The following is a 12,706-nucleotide window of genomic DNA, read 5'->3' on the forward strand; positions in this document are numbered from 1 at the left end:
TACCCAGACAAGGAGGATGCCGGTCTGTTCACATAGTTGTTTTGCAGAAATAGCAGATCATTAGTAGTCTTGTGTGAGAACTGTTGCATTACCTGCAACTGCAGAGGAGAGGGAGGAGTGCTGACAGGAAAAGATAACAACAGCAATCATAAAAAAACCCCACACCTCCTCCTTCCTACCATTATTTTCCCTCCTTTAGACAAGTGGGAACCCACTGCAAAACTTTCATTCTGCTGGGTTTGCTGAACACAAGAAGAAGTAGGACAGAGCTTGCAGGTACCTGTCGTGTTCTCCGCCTGTGCCAAACCTTGCCCATGCTAATCAGACAGAGCTTTGGGCAAGTGTGGAAAATAACAGCAGTGCCCCCCATCCAAAAAACCCAGGCACTTCCATGCATTATGCTCATGATGTTTTTTAAAGGAAACTGGAAAGACCCCACAAGATTGTGTGTACTTGAAATAGTGCAGTGACCTCAGGTTTTCATTGTTCTTCTGTGTGAATTCCACAGGCAGTGTCCTGGGACGGGCCGATGCTTTTTCCATGCTCCTTTTCATTAAGTGATTTGTCTCATGCAAAGAGAAAAAATGGCAACAACTGTAAACCATAAATGTCAAATTAGCCATAAGGCATTTGTGTCGTTTTATGCTAAATGCCCACAGCACTGAGGTATTTTTTAAGGATGTCTATTTGAACTCTATACTGCACACTCATTAGGCCATAGTTATTCCTTTATTCAACTGTACTTTTGTTAGTTTGCTGTAAAAAATGGTTTTGTAACATCTTTCTCCAAATACATTCCTTGAACATTTTTCTCATAGTGGACTTCAATAATGTGAGCAGTTATCTTGAAACCAGGGCAGATGATGGTGTTTAAAGCTGAAAACGATGGGTGTAGGTGTTTCCAAGAGCAGCACCTAGAAGTGTTAAACCATTTTAATCATCCCCTAGAAAGGTTGTATTTCTGTAGCTGCTTTGCCTTTCATACAGAAAAACAAGAAGTCAGGTGGTATCCTAGAGTACCAGGAAAAAAAGTGGAATGGTTAATGGTTATGGAATGGGCTGTGTTTACCATTGCAGGAGCTGGTCTGATGTGGGAGATATTTACACAATTTTGCATTCCAGTTTACCTGTAGTTAAGCAAGCACCAGTGTAGGGAGAGCTGGACACATATTCTCTCTAAATCTGCTTTAAGATGTCATCTTTGTCTTCAGATTTAAAAAAATTAAATAATTAAAGAAAAAAATAGGCTGAGTTCTTCCACCAGTTTCAGTCTGTTAAACTTGGATGGCTTTTATGTTTCATTTATTTGCTGAGGGAGACTTCCCAGCAACTTTTTGCAGATTAGCATAATAATTATACATGAATCTGAAGCTGACTTTCAGGAGGTTTATTTTTGTATTGCTGACACCAAAATGTCATAAACTCTGTGTAAAAATAAAGACAATGAAGGGACCTGCCCTTCCACACCCTGTAACGCTTGGCTGGCTACTGGACATTGTTCTATGCGTCATTTTATTGTGTGAGTGAGGGTTTAGTGATATCAATGAGAGAAAGCAGCAGAATTGTTTTTTCCACATGCCATATTATGTAGCTTTCCCTTTTTTCTTTTCACAGCATTTTTCAGCAGTGAAAGTAGTCACATGCTGTAATGTTTAGCAGAGAAGGGTAGATATTTAATAGGATTTAGAAGCTGGCTGGTGATTCCTAGTAAAAGAGAATGGATTGTTGAACACACCCCTGACTTGTGAACAATAGTCTCTGTGTAGCAGAATCAGAAAAGCAGCAAGGATTTTGCTCCTAATGAAAATCACCAGCTTAACACAGCATGAACTGAATCACCTTGTTGCTTTGTCATCTTTCACGTTGGCATTCAAGTGCTTGTCTAAGTCATGTTTGAGCATGTAAGAGTTTTGGCATAATCTCACAATTTTTGATGGGGAAGACACACCACAGATTACTTTATGCCATAAAATAACCATAACAAATATATCCTGCTTGCATCAAAACCATCAGCTGCAGTCATTCCTCCATGTTAAATTGTCTGCAAAACAGTAAAAGTGAAGGACAGTTCACCTGTTGTTTCCAAGCATTGGACCCACATGTTATGTTCTCAATAAAAGCTTGACTTCCTGCAGCTTTCATTCTAGGTTGTTGCTTGCTTCTGTATGTTTGAATTAGGGACTTCTGTTTTCTACATTAAATTAATTCATTTCCATTTTCATCAACCCCTCTTTTCAGTCCTGACCTGTTACTTGCAGCTGGAGAAAAGCAGTATCCACTGTTCAGTTTTATTGCTTTACTGCTAAAGGAGAGATAGTCATGGGACGCTTGAATGTTAAGAGAAAGTAATTAAATTTGCTTTTCTCTACAGACACCTAATAGTGCTCCTCCTGGCTGGCTGTTCCTTCCTCCTTCCATAATTTTCTTCCCTGTTGATCAATTCTAGTATATTTTAATATAGCCTCTCTGTGCCTGCTTATGTGTTGCTCTCTCTGGGCTTCTTACTGCCACACATACTAATATAGCGTGTGCTGGAACCATGTGGAAAGGCCATCACTTTTTGAGTGCTTACTCGAGCAGATGTTTCTCTCCTCAGCTGATCTGGTACAGAAATACAGAGGTGCTTTTTTCATGCTCAGTATTGCTCTTCTGTTACTATAACACATGGTGAAGATTATTGTAGTACATGCGTTCATGTTGTTTCCTGATAAAATCTTGTTTGGCCACAACATTCTGGTCCCAGAACCTGATCTGCCATTCTTTCAGGCATCTTTCTCAACTTAAGAACTTTCAAGCATGGCTGGAATTTGTGAAACTGTGATTATTACTGGCTGTTTAACTCCGTATCCTCACATCTATGAGAAAACATAGTGATATCCTGCACCCTGAAAGTCTACAGTAATGGGAACATTGTCCCATGAAAGGAAGCTCTGTTTTCTCTCTGTATGGTTAACCTCGGCCTTGATCTGGGGAGTTCTGGGAAGCTGTGGGTATGGAATATCAGCAGCAGTGGTGTGCCTGGAGCAAGGCTCAGCTGATCTCTGAGTCAGTGCGTTTAGCAACGCTTCATGTAGGGTGTGCATTGACTGCTGGTGTTGCTATAGGGAAAAAACAATAATTTTAAGCTGGAAAAGTTACTTTCAGCGTGAAAACCTGTAGGTGACAGAGCTTTTGGAGTTTGGCATTAAAATTCATCCTTAATTTGCCTTGTTTGAGGTATATCTTCCAACTCTTGACAATTCTGTGGTCCCAAAACAGGGATCCGCAAACACTGACCACGCACAGAGCAAGCTGCCCGCCAACTGAGCTCGGCAGGGAATTTCAGTGTTCCAAAGGCTGGGCCAACCCAGGGCAGCTGTGCACACAGTGCTCCTTTCACCTTCCCTTTTGTGCTCTAATTTCCCTGTTTCCTTCAGTAGCCTTTCAGGTCCTTTGAGAGCACCCTCTTGGCTGTTCATCGGATCAGGTGCAGAGGCCTTGGCAGGAGTTGTTGGACTCTGAAAGTTGTTTTACCTGTGCTGGGCTGGCAGCAAGTGCGTGCCAAACGTCTTTGCTATTCAGTTTGAAACGGATTCAAGGTCAGTTTGTCAAAAATGTGGTTTGACTAGTCTGGAAAGGAGCAGATTATCTTTGAGCTGCTTTTAAAAAACAGGCGGCTGCCCAGGTAACCTTTGCTACAGCTGCGGTCAGTGCTGCGCTTGTGCGAAAGGCCTGTGGCTGGAGGCGCTTTCTGACGTGTGGGAGCAGCACGGGGGTCATGGGGGCCCACGTTTCTCTCAGCTGGCTTTTGCTGCCCTGCCTTTTCCAGGCCAGTTATTAAGGCAAATTCCCCATTCTTCTGGCACAGCCCTATTGAGTTCAGTCAGTGGAGCTGAGTGTGTGACAGAGGGACGGTGGTCTGTGTGACCTCCCTCCCACCGTTCCGCTCTGGGGATTCAACAACTGACACTGGTCTTTCAGAAAGTTGACTACATTTTTGTTGGGATTTTTTTCTCATGCAATTAGTAGAGGAAGAAGTGACTGTAGTTCTAGAGGCCTGCTTGTGATCCCCTCCAGCCCTGGTTTATGTGAATTTCAGTGTACAAACTCCAGTTTATTTACTAAATTCCTAAACAAAGTCCATCCTTGATTTATCACTATCAGAGAGCTGGAGTTTGCAAGCTGCTGTATGCTAGTAGAATTGTCGGGGGGGCTTCCGTATAAAGGAAATTTCCTTCCCAGTGTTGCTTCAAGATAAGTTGGATTCTCTATTATCAATACCGCTGTTAGAGTGGTTTCCGTTTTCCTGCTGTGCATGTTTTGCATGTTATGCATTTCTCTTTACCCTTGGGAAACAAATGTTTTCACAAGCTGTGGGACACTTGGAGCTCCACCCATATCCTCTAGTTTAATTAATCTTCAAAATCTAGAACTGCGTTTTTAAAAGCATGAAGGACATTTGTCAAAAAGATCACATGAGATTCCTAAGTAGTGCTTTAGGGCCCATCGCTGAAGTTAAATCCCTGGTATCATCACTCATGGATGCACCTGGCTCTTAGTGCGTAGGTTTTTACTCAGTGCTGCACATGAAAAGAGTCATAGCTGTGTACTTAGACAAATTGTCAGAGCTGTGAGTGCTGCCTTTCTGTATGGATGCTTTCTCTGAAACTAAAATCCATTGTTTTTAATTCTGTGCATGTTTTAACCTGAAACCCCAGGCCAGAAAAATACAGTTAATCAGTTTGAAAGGGTTGGTAACAGCATTGCAAAAACCTGCAGTCATTGTGAAACACCATGTAGAAATAATCAGGAGAGGTTTTAACACGACTAACCCCAGCCACACAGCTTTCCAAACGGGCTGGTTTTGCTTTCCCACGTTATGGCAGCGCAGGAGGAGTGAAGCGATGCGGGGGCTTGCTCCTTGTGTCAGCAAGGAATTAGAGCTGTGCTCCGCATCTGCCAAGTGCCTGATGAAGAGTGGCCTTCTTGGGTGACCAGCCCATTAGGAGATGGAAAGAGCTGCTGTGTCAGTCTGGTGGCATTTTTCTCAGAGAAGTCACCGGTTGTCCACAAAAGCTGGCAATGAGCAGGTGGGAGCCTGGCTCTCACGTGGGGCTGCAGGGTTTTCCCACAGGGCTGGAGGCTGCACTGGGCAGCCAGGAATCTTATGGTTTTTGGACGTTCTTGCTGGGAATCAAGGGAGAGGAGGCAAGATGGGAAAAAAGGAAAGCCATGAACAGCTACAGCAATTAAGTTGCTCAGATGTGTGTGGAGAGCTGACAGGAGGCTCTGTGTGTAGCAGAGGGCATGGGGTGATAGGATGAATGGGAAGGTTTTCAGACTGAAAGAGGGGACAGTTAGATGAGACATTAGGAAGAAATTCTTTCCTGTGAGGGTGATGAGACCCTGGCCCAGGTTGCCCAGAGAAGCTGTGGCTGCCCCATCCCTGGAAGTGTTCAAGGCCAGGTTGGAAGGGGCTTTGAGCAACCCTGCCTATAGTGGGAGTTGTCCCTGCCCATGGCAGGGGGGTTGGCCTCGATGATCTATAAGGTCCCTTCCAACCCAAGCCAGTCTGATTCTATGTAGAGTTAGTGCTGAATTCATCACAGCTGTGGTCTGGGTAGAGATTTTCACACTATTTTGATCTGGCGGGGCAAACAGGGAAGAGGCCGGCGCTGCAGAGGATGGGTGGGGATCAGGTGAGAGGAGCGAAGATGAGAGCGAGTGCGGAGGTGAGGAACCAGCAAAACCAACCCAGCCCTTCAGCCTCTCACCATAAACAGGAAATGGAGGACCACAGAGAGTGAGGCAGGGGAAACGGGAAGGCAGAAGGGGAGAGGCAGCAACTACATCTGCACTAGACTAAAGAAAACTGGTGTAACAGCACCAAGAATCAGTGACCAAAGCACAGAGGACCTCCAGCTGGATGGGGAGGCTGTATTCCTGTCCTCTCCCTCTCCGATAATTCGGTGCACTTAAGAATGATGAGGCAACAGGACAAAATGAGTCACTGGAACTTTCTCAGGATGGTTTTCCTGAATCCCCACTGCCTGAAGAATGCACTTTCACCTCCACTTTGAGGCCCAGCTATTGTGCTGGGGTGGGGAAGCCTTTCTGGGAGACTGACCCCTGGGCCACATCAGTGCCATGTGCAGGAGGGACCCATCTTCCTTCCCTGGATGAGTTGCCTGGAGCTGGCTGATCTGTTGAGTTCCCTTCAATAAAAACAGATCCTAAGCTAGTATCAATTAACACGACACCAAAGTTTACACAACCTGATTTGGCACATCACTGTTTCCCATGTCATGTCTTTAATCTGTTCAAAAGTGGGTTCTGACCCTTTGTCATTTTGTACTAAAACAACATGTTTTTTTGTTTTTTGTTTTTGTTTTACATAATATTTTCTATGTCCAGCTCTTTTTAGGATCCTGTCAATCCATATTTCTCTTTGGAGTGAATGAAACCACAGGGATCTCTGAATGTTGTGCTTCTATGTAGAGACTACAGTGATTAAATAAACAAACTTGCTGAGCTGTTTTGGGGCTTGTTCAAGCTGGTGAAGGCAGATGTGGTAATTTCTGTTGGGATTTTCTTTAAAAAGCACCAGCTATTGCAAGGTTTTTATTCTGTGACTCATTAAAAAAAAAACTTCAACTAAGAGCATGGATTACTAGACAAGCAGACATGCAGATACAGCATTCCCAGGAACTTGCTATAAATAGTACGTAAAATACATATTTAAGGTTAGCAGAGACTATATTTAAATTATTACTTGAATAAACAACTGTTTCCACTAGTCAGATATGTTGTTTTTTTTTTCCTTTGGTCCGAGATTGAACAAGCTGTGTTGTTACACCACTGGTATGGATTGCAACACAGTTAGGAGGTGCTGCAGAGGCTATCTTTTTTTATATAGCATTGTCTTGCTGGGGCAAGGTTTGGGATTTCTGACAAACTGGCCATTCTGCTGTTGTCTCAGTGCTTTCTAATGATGCATGGAACAGCCCCATGCTGCTGAGCCTGTGATGTCTTGGCAGCAAAGGGCTCATGGAGCATTGGTGGGGTCTGGGCAGAGCAGGGGGCTGAGGTTTGAGTAGCTGCGGAGGGTAACACGTTGCTTCTTTTGAGAAGTTGCACTTGGCTCCTCACTGGAAAGCAAGCTGCAGTTATTGCTAATTTCCTGCTAGCTTTATTTTAGCAACCCTCTGCTCTGCACAGCATGAGGACAAACAAGAGTAACCCGAACTGTCGATTCATTGAAAGCAAACTGGTGTTTTATCACAAACCCTGTCTTTTACATCTTTCCAAGTCCTATTTTCTTAATTTCACGCCTTGTAGGTAGGTAAAAGCTCTTACAAATGGGACAGTTGCAGTGCATTAGCCTTGGGCACGTCCTGCCACACGGTCGTGCAGCAAGAGTAAATTCAAAATACATGGGAGGAACTGAAATCTTGGGGTGGGGTTTATGAAATTGGGCAACTGCCACTGGTCTGCTCTCCCACTGTCTGTCAGATTCTTCCTCCTTACCACCATTCTACTTTGAATTCTTTTCTTACTGTCTTTATTTTTTTTCTCGTTTCCCAAATTTCTGTCTGCTTCAGCCTCAGCTTCTATCTGATTCCTTGTCACCAAAATCAGGCTTTTGCTGCTATCCCTGAGGTCTTGCAGGTGTGGAGGCTGTAACTGGTTATGAACATGCTGGGATCATGTCCCACCACACAGTGGTGCCAGGAAGGGACTGTCTCTTTCATTTTGAAGGGCAGCATCCACTGAAACCCTGGGTAGTCAGATACAAACTATACATTGATCTGCACCGTCATTAACATTTTCTGTGCTTCAAGCAATCAGTTTTCAGAGCTGGATGTGTTATATTTTCGTTTAGGGTTTACCAGTCTTCCTATCCTGTTGCTGAACATGCCAATGACTTGAAGAAGACTGATGGCAGAGCATCTTTGTTTTGACCAATTTGGTCTATAATAGTTCTTAGTGAAGTGACTTTTTGCTAACAAGGTAGGGCTTTATCCAAAGCCCTTGGCAAAATAATTTAACCACAAAGATGTATGACATTTTCTGTGTGAGAATTCTTTGCTTGGCAGATAGCTGTTCAGGAGTTTCTGAATTAATGTGGACCTGAGTTAGCCTGTGCATTAAGAGAGCTCCAGTAGCCAATGTTTTCATGTATAAACAGTTATGAAAGACTCTGGGAAGATAAGGTGGAAAGAACCTATTTTTCTGTGGCTTTAAATAAATGCAAGTCTACTTCAAATATGCAGTTATGGAAAAGTTCATCTTGACATTATGTAAATAGAGTTAGAAATGTCAGATCTGCAAGTAAATATTGTAATGAGAAGGGAAGAAAGTAAACAGGAAGCTTTGATGTCCGCTCTCTTTAGTACCTATCTTAATCCAAAGTGACTTCTGGTATTTCAGGGGATCTGTTGTGGTTTTGTGTGCGTATTCAAGAGCAGAAGTTGGCTTGTTTTTCCAGTGGTGGAAGAAAACTCTTGATCACATTACTGGACAGTTTGAGCAGTCCAGAGGGGCTTTTACAGTGTAGCTCTAAAAGAGACCTCTTTAGACCTCCAGAAAGCTGCTTATCTGAGCAGCAAGTAAGTCTGCAGTCTATACTTCCACTTTATTCTGTAGATAGCAAAATTCCCACTGATATTAAAAATGTCATGAAATAGAAGGAGAGGTGGATTTTCAGTGAAAAGTCCCAGCTTTTTTTCAGTGATCTGCTAAGAAGAAAAGTCGTACCTTTCCGTTGATATTAAACATGTTTGAACTTCACATATTCATATAGGTACATATAGTGTGTTTTATTTTGAGTAACATTGTGTTGTTTTCCTAACAGATGAACGTGAGGCAGTTCAGAAGAAGACTTTCACCAAGTGGGTTAATTCCCACTTGGCACGTGTGTCCTGCAGAATCACAGATTTGTACACTGACCTTCGCGATGGAAGGATGCTCATCAAACTTCTGGAAGTTCTTTCAGGAGAAAGACTTGTAAGTGTTTATTAATACTCATTGTGGGGATTTTGTTTTGGGTTTGGGTGTTCTTTTGTTGAATCCTTTGCTCAACTGACATACAGCAAAACTGAGTACCGAGCGTGCAGAGCTGCAAATGCCTTTTTACATATTAAAAAAAAAATAATTATATTGCTTCAGCTGGATCCAGACACCAATAAATTATGTTCCTGTTGTTTTCAGTAGGTATTGAAGGAGGTGTCCTTCAAAGGTTCCTTGCTGGTGGGATGCTGCATGCTTCCAGCAGTGTACTCCCTGCTCCTGCATCTGACAGGACCAGAGCACTAAATGTCCTCCAGCCACTTAGATTGTCTTGGTAGTGGTGAATTTGATGTGCTGAGGAGCGTTCCTGGGAATTGTGGCCAGCTGGCCTGTTTCTGTGCTAGTAAACACAGGCTGCAGATGCAGGTGGCTGTGTGCAGTCTGCCTGCCAGCCTGAGGCCTGGAACATCCCTTCTCCCTTCCCTGGAGTGTGCTGGGGGTGTGTGGAGGACAGCTGGCTGGAGAAGGCCAGGTCCACCCTGGGAAGCATTGCAGCAGTTTTGGCTGTGGTGTTAACTGCACCCCTCTGCTCAGGAATGCTCCTGGGTGCACTTGGTTTTACTAGGATGGACAAGGCTTGGATTTTCTTTGGTTAGGGGAATAGCTACAATTAATTTAAATGAATGGGGCAAATTCTGTCTTTGAATATGCTGAGAGAGCCCCTTTGATAACCAGCACAAGGGAGTGAGTGCTGACTAAGAAAATTCCTGTAGTTAAAAATGCTGCTGCATGACAGAAAAACTGGGGATGTCAGGAAATGGCTGGGTATCAGTTTTTCATTCTGTTTCTTAAATGATGGCTTGTGCTCTTAACTACCTAATTTAAAGCAATCTTTTCAAAGAAATACGGGTCTTTAGCTAAGACCTAGGGCTACATGACTGTGTAATCGCTTGTCATCAAGCACTCAACTATTAATGGGAGATCCATGGCTTAAGACTCTGGTTAATGACTTGAACATATGGCCCACAGTGTGGTGTCTGTACAGTAGGGCAGGAGAGGGAGCTTTCTAAATGCATTTGTGAGGGCAGGGAAACTGGTGTGTGTAGAAGTACTCTGTGTGGATGGAGGGAGCTCATCTCAATGTTTGTCAACTACCATTTGCTCAAAACATGTTTCTCTCTATGCCAAATGATTTACTTCAGTGAGGGGTTAGGTTTGACATGTTCATTGCCGGTAGCAGAGGTTATTTGTACAGGAATAACTGAGACCAACATACCCCATTATTTGAGGATTCAGACAGCAGCCATGACACCCCTGTTTAATTCTCCGTATCTGCCTGCGAGGATTTGACTTTCAGTGTCAAATAGCAGTGTTGAAGCCCAGACCAGTCATGTGACTCTTGCTGCATGATTCATTTACATTTTTCACTCCAGGTTTGGAAATATGCAAACAGAGCTTACGCAGCTGCTGGGGTGGGGAGGGTGCAGGAGCCACCCGGTGAGAAGGCTGGATCTGCACTTGCATCATCGCTCTCATATTGCATTGGCAGCTGCCTGCTCCACCACAAATGCTTTTTGTAGCTTCCTTATCTCAGGATGGAGGACAGCAGTCTGTGTTTGAACAGTACATTCCACCACACCTTCCTCTGCAAACAAGCCTACAGATAATGCAATGCACTAAACCTTGAGACAATTACACACACCAAAAATATTCCAGGGGGATAGGCACGTAGCATCCACTTGCTGGCGTCCTCCAACTTTTTAAAATTTATTTTAGCTGGTATTGGTCTGACAATTGCATGATACCCAAGCAGAAGTCTAAAGGCAGTATCTTATGCAGAAAGCTTAAAATCAAGACAAGAAACGTCAGATGGTTAGAAAACAAGAAACAAACACAGAAACTACCCTGGATAATTATTTTAATATGTTGTGTTTACTGATGCAGTAGAACAAACGGGAATTGTTTTCTCACTGTTGAAATCAGGATTCAGATTCTGAAGCTGGAGTCATATGCCTATGGAGCAGTCTGGGATTTAGGATAGTAATCAGGGTGGCTGGACTGCTCTTTGCCCTCTGTAAGATCTCCAGCTTCATCTACACAAACTCTGTATTTCTCAACAGCTGTTGTAATTTTTGATGATGAAAACCAAGAATGCTTGAAGGTGTGTTGGAGAAACTCAAAATGAGAGTGTCCAATAAGGGCAACGATGGCATCTCCCTCTCTTTGCCCAGCTTGATTCCTAATTCTAGTCCAAACCCTATACCTAAGGCCCTCTGTACAGCATGGTATTTAGAAATAAAGTGATAGCATGCAATAGGCTCACTGAGCAAAGTGGAAAGAATCCAGCCAGTATGAAAAGACATTTGTAATTTTGTTTGCACACACTGTTAACCAGCTTCTACCAAACAGAAAAATAAAGCTGAGAATTGTTTTCAGCATAAAATCAAGCATTTAGCTGAGTTTCTTCCATAACTATAAAAAGGATTAGTAAATTCCTTACAAATCCTGGATGCTCAAAGGTCAAACTATTTAAGCAGATTCTCTGTAGTAAGTTCTGTCACATTTTCTGTTGGAAAAGGAAAGATTTTTGACGTAAAACAATTTTCCCTGATAACATGCGTGTGAAGACTCTTGAGTCAAATACAAGTGATGCATTCAACATGCTTTCCTTCCTCCTGTTTAATTCCTGGGTCCACCTGAGCCCAGTGAATGTGAAAGTGGCCTCTGCCCATGTCTCATCCAGGGCTGTGCAGGAGAGCGTGGCAAGAGCTGCCACACCTTGAACAAACCTGCCTCAGACTCCTCTTCCTCTTCCATTTGCAGATCAGAGGCTTAAACTGCATGGCCTGCCAGTGCCTGGGGACAGATAAAGAGAATCTGCTGTCTTCTCAGGGTGCCTGATGATTTTTTGGCCAGGTGGCACTGACCTTCTCATCCATGCAGGAATTTGAAATGTCTTCTTGGACATGCACAGTTGTTGTGTTTGTGGGAGAAAAAATCTTGTCAGTAACCTGAAGGTTTTTGTTCCTGGGTTTTTAGTTGGAGAGCGTGTCCTTGTACAGAGGATGGGTGGGAGCAGGCAGTCTTATGAACTAAATAAAACCTCTATCATGAATGGTATGAGCTTGGTCACCTTGGTGCTGGAGCTTCTAAGAGCAGAAGAGGAGCTTTTAAAACAAATTTCAGCTTGGTAACTGGAGGCATGAAAGGCAGCGCCGTTGCTGCCTGGGTGAGTGAGAAGGGCAACACTGAGGCAAAGGGGACAGTTCAGGTCTGCCACTGCTGCTTAGAAATGGCCACTATCACAGGCGTTCCTGTGTTTTGGGAACATCATGGTTGCAATGAGCACTTGTGAAGCTGCTTTGAGCTCTCAGGTGTGGTGGTAGGCCGGAGCCATGGTGGGCCTGGCTCAGGCTGGCCTCAGCCTTCCCCTCAGCCAGGTGCTCCCACTCCCACCCTTGGAACAACCTTCCTACCTCTGCTCTGCAAGAAGAAATTTAACCTGTGGTGCAGCTTACCACACTCCTGGGTGACTGATGGTACCAGCAAAAGGATGGATCCCAGATTGTCCCTGCTGATCCCAAGGGATCTGCGGTTGATTCCAGCCCACTGTGTAACCTCACTCTTGCTCCCATTCACCCTGTGGCTCTGCACCCTGTTCTGGCAGTGTTTGTGCTGTATGGTGTGTGCATAAGAGGGTGTACATGCAGCTCGTGCC

General features: G+C 43.9%; 1 protein-coding gene across 5 annotated transcripts in view; it reads left to right on the forward strand.

Annotated features, from left to right (window-relative positions):
- SPTBN1 (spectrin beta, non-erythrocytic 1) overlaps positions 1 to 12,706 on the forward strand; it is a 130,840-nt gene that overhangs the window by 71,041 nt on the left and 47,093 nt on the right. For all 5 annotated transcript variants that reach the window (XM_051615810.1, XM_051615812.1, XM_051615809.1 and 2 more), the window contains one exon: positions 8,834 to 8,985. In XM_051615810.1, the coding sequence (XP_051471770.1) occupies positions 8,834 to 8,985 (152 nt within the window). The remainder of the gene's footprint in view (positions 1 to 8,833; positions 8,986 to 12,706) is intronic.

Source organism: Apus apus, chromosome 3 (assembly GCF_020740795.1).
Source record: "Apus apus isolate bApuApu2 chromosome 3, bApuApu2.pri.cur, whole genome shotgun sequence".
NCBI classification, from domain to species: domain Eukaryota; kingdom Metazoa; phylum Chordata; class Aves; order Apodiformes; family Apodidae; genus Apus; species Apus apus.